The sequence below is a fragment of the Mustela putorius genome, unplaced genomic scaffold (genome assembly GCF_011764305.1).
Source record: "Mustela putorius furo isolate JIRA1106 unplaced genomic scaffold, ASM1176430v1.1 tig00000594_pilon_pilon_pilon, whole genome shotgun sequence".
Lineage (NCBI taxonomy): Eukaryota > Metazoa > Chordata > Mammalia > Carnivora > Mustelidae > Mustela > Mustela putorius.
The window spans coordinates 377,836-381,718 of NW_025421427.1; the positions used below are offsets into that span (position 1 = coordinate 377,836).

The following is a 3,883-nucleotide window of genomic DNA, read 5'->3' on the forward strand; positions in this document are numbered from 1 at the left end:
CCCGGCGCGGCGTACTTATAGGGCGGGGCCGTGCTGTGATTGGTGCTCGCCCGCGCCCGCCTCTCGCCCCCTAGCGCCCTCCGCGCCACCGTCCTCGGCGCGGCCCCGCGGGGACCTTGCGGCGGCTCCCCGGTCGCCTCCAGCAGACCGCACTTCTGGGCGGGCAGGGGTCGGGCTCCGCAGCCCGGTAACGTCGGTGGCTGCCACCGCCTTTTGCAAAACAAGCCTTTTCTTGCGGGGCGGAGGAAGAGCTGTTTGTGCGGGAGGCACCCAGACAGGAGTCCCGGGCAGTGACCGGAGGGGCGTGCGTTCCCAGCCCGTGGCGAACGTGAAATGGCCGGGGAGGGGGAAGAGGCCGGGGGCCAGCCCTCGTCAGCGCCGCTGCCTTTCCCGGCGACGCCGAAGAGGGACACCCCTGGTCAGGACCTTTTCTGCGTTTTGGTTTCACGAGCGCACAATTAGACCCTCCTGCAAGTGCAGAACAAGCTGTTGCCACCGTCCCGTGCGCTTGACCCGCCCCCGAGGCCTTCCCGGTCTTCCCACGTGCCCCGGCGCGGCCGACTGGCTACCCTGGGCGCTGTCGCGCTCTTTCCCCGCAGGGCAGCTCCCAACCCCGCCCACGAGGGGCGTTCGGGAGGCGCCGGCCGGACTCAACGCTCCCCCTCCCTTGCGCCTCAGGGCGACAGCAAGAGGGCACGGCTCCCGTGACTTCTGCGGGGAGCCCTCCTGTAACTTCTTTGTGGCTGTACGGGGCATTTAGACGCGTCAGCAGGGCTCCGGTGATTCCCCAGTGCGAATCAAAGGAGAGAATAAAATGCTTTTTCCAGGGCCGCGCCCGGGAGCCCACACGCCCCGCCACAGGCTCGGGGACGTCGCCTGGGGGCCGAGAAAAGGCAGTGACGTCTCCTTCCCGCGCCGCGCTCCTGACGTTCTCAAACAAGTCCGCGCGGCCTAAGTAACGCGAGCTTCCCGGTTTCCCCCGAATATCCGATGGCCCGAGTACTAGCTGGCGGCCGTGAACATCTGGGAATCAAACTTTTCTTAGTGTAATAAACGGGAACTCTAATTAAACGCAGCTTTTTAAAAGGAAACACTTGTTTCGGGGATTTCTTACCGTTCCAGCCTCCTGCGTATCCATTGGATTAAATAGGCTTCAATAAAATACGAACGGTCCACCCAGATGAAGGATGCTAGATTTCTTACTGGCTGTTCAGTATAAAAGTACTCAACCAATGAAAAGGTAGAATCTCGCCTACCTACTCTTACAAAACGGTCACATTTGGTGTTTTTAAGCTCGAAAAATTTTACGAACTATAAGGTTAGGTCTTGGCAATGAGAAGTTGGCCCTTCTTGTGTCTGGGAATCCTGTTGATTGCGCTGAGTACACGCCTGCTCCGCAAAGTTCAGGGAGGTTGGTACTGGAGAATTTAGTCACTGATATTTTACATCTGGCAGAATATACTCTAGACGTGAGAAAATATAAGATCCAGAAAGCTCCAAGTTTAGAAGTCAGCATTAGTATTTAACAGAGGTAAAATGGGATTGGGAGGGAGACAAACCATAAGTGACTCTTAATCTCACAAAACAAACTGAGGGTTGCTGGGGGAAGGGGGGTTCGGAGAAGGGGGGTGGGGCTTTGGACATTGGGGAGGGAATTTGCTTCTGTGAGTGCTGTGAAGTGTGTAAACCTGGCGATTCACAGACCTGTACCTCTGGGGATAAAAATATAGTGTATGTTTATAAAAAATTAAAAATTAAAAATATATTTAACAGAGGTGCCCGATTACTGGGAATATTTCTGTAAACTCCAGTGTAATTTTACTATGGTTCAGTTAGGATTCAAAGGAGTTCCTTCATGTAAGCATTATAAAGGGATCTCATTTTTGAAAAAGGTTTCAGAAACTTATATGATAGGGGATTGTTGGGGTTATTGAAAAGGGAGAAAAAAGAGTACATTATCGGGGGCAATATTTCTCAAATTTCTCCCCCAAAACTACAGAAATATAGAGTTTTGAACTACAGTACCAACGAAGTAAATGTTTAGCTTTTCGAAAAGGTAATGTTCAAAGCACTGTATCCAGACTACGAAAATCAGATGTGAAAGGAACAAAAACCTGAAGAAATGGGATAACGTGATAGCCAATGAAATTGCGCCGATGTTGGAAAGCTAAAAGATGGACCAATCAGCCTGTAACCTTATACGTCAGCATTTTCCTCATCCAATCACTACACTTTGCGTCCTATAAATATTGGCAGGCATTCTAGTGCAGTGTTGGGGAGAGCGCGGTGTGTTTCTGTTCATACTATGGCTCGCACGAAGCAGACGGCGCGCAAGTCGACCGGCGGCAAGGCCCCGCGCAAGCAGCTGGCCACCAAGGCGGCCCGCAAGAGCGCGCCGGCCACGGGCGGCGTGAAGAAGCCGCACCGCTACCGGCCCGGCACGGTGGCCCTGCGCGAGATCCGGCGCTACCAGAAGTCCACCGAGCTGCTGATCCGCAAGCTGCCGTTCCAGCGGCTGGTGCGCGAGATCGCGCAGGACTTCAAGACCGACCTGCGCTTCCAGAGCTCGGCCGTCATGGCGCTGCAGGAGGCGTGCGAGGCCTACCTGGTGGGGCTCTTCGAGGACACCAACCTGTGCGCCATCCACGCCAAGCGCGTCACCATCATGCCCAAGGACATCCAGCTGGCGCGCCGTATCCGCGGCGAGAGGGCGTAAGACGCTACTGGTTTTTTTTTTTTTTTAAACTTCAGCCAAAGGCTCTTTTCAGAGCCACCCACGTTTTCAACTAAAGTGGCTGTAAAATAACTACCAACGAAACCGTTGACTGGGAGTACCTATGCACTTATAAAGAAGGGATATCGGTTGGCAACACTAGTGTGGGTTACAGATCCTTATTGCTGCGTAAGACATCCCCGGTGTATGCACACAAAAATAACCCTTTACAAGGTTAGAAGATACTGTTCATCGAGGTCCTAAGGAACCGTCAGCGTCTCCAGAGGGGCATGAAACAGTTGGCTATTTGAAGGGTATTAAATGGGGCCTCCTGAGCATTTCTAAAACGAACAGGACTAGAGGAATCTCATCACAGGTATTAGAAGCAAAACACCTGAAATCTGGCTTATCACTAACCTACTCAATTTATATTTCTTTGACCTTGATATTTTTTGCCATTACTGAAATTACTGCAAAACAAGCATTTTTATATAAGTATTCTATTAGATTATTTTTTGAATCCTACATGAGTTTACCATAAACCTAGTTCCTTAGAACAAGGTAGTCCAATTATGGGAGTAAAGACCAATGGTCAAGCTGCGTTCTGCACCCGCCCTCCCGGAGTGTCTGGGGCCTGGAGGCGGGACTAAGGGAGGGGACTGCTGGCGTCATATTTCCCGCCTGCGCTCTTTCTATTCTTTACATCTGCAGGGGGTGGGGTTGGGAGGGGGGACGTCTTATATAAGGACCAGCTCTCGCTTGCTTTGTCACTTGCTGTGGGTTTGCTTTTCTGGGAGCCATGTCTGGTCGCGGCAAGGGCGGGAAGGGCCTGGGCAAGGGCGGCGCCAAGCGCCACCGCAAGGTGCTGCGCGACAACATCCAGGGCATCACCAAGCCCGCCATCCGGCGGCTGGCCCGGCGCGGCGGCGTCAAGCGCATCTCCGGCCTCATCTACGAGGAGACCCGCGGGGTGCTCAAGGTGTTCCTGGAGAACGTGATCCGCGACGCCGTCACCTACACGGAGCACGCCAAGCGCAAGACGGTCACGGCCATGGACGTGGTCTACGCGCTCAAGCGCCAGGGCCGCACCCTCTACGGCTTCGGGGGCTAAGCTCTGATTCCACTAGGAAATTGCATTTCGCCATCAAAGGCCCTTTTCAGGGCCACCCA

The 3,883-nt window shown here is 53.9% G+C and overlaps 2 protein-coding genes across 2 annotated transcripts; both read left to right on the forward strand.

Moving 5' to 3' along the window:
* Positions 1 to 2,282: 2,282 nt before the first annotated feature.
* LOC101676305 (histone H3.1) lies at positions 2,283 to 3,017 on the forward strand. Its single transcript, XM_045082262.1, has one exon. It carries the CDS (start codon positions 2,306 to 2,308, stop codon positions 2,714 to 2,716), a length of 411 nt encoding a protein of 136 aa, XP_044938197.1. The 5' UTR covers positions 2,283 to 2,305; the 3' UTR covers positions 2,717 to 3,017.
* A 458-nt stretch (positions 3,018 to 3,475) lies between these two features.
* LOC123392664 (histone H4) lies at positions 3,476 to 3,883 on the forward strand. The gene has a single exon (XM_045082291.1). It carries the CDS (start codon positions 3,513 to 3,515, stop codon positions 3,822 to 3,824), a length of 312 nt encoding a protein of 103 aa, XP_044938226.1. The 5' UTR covers positions 3,476 to 3,512; the 3' UTR covers positions 3,825 to 3,883.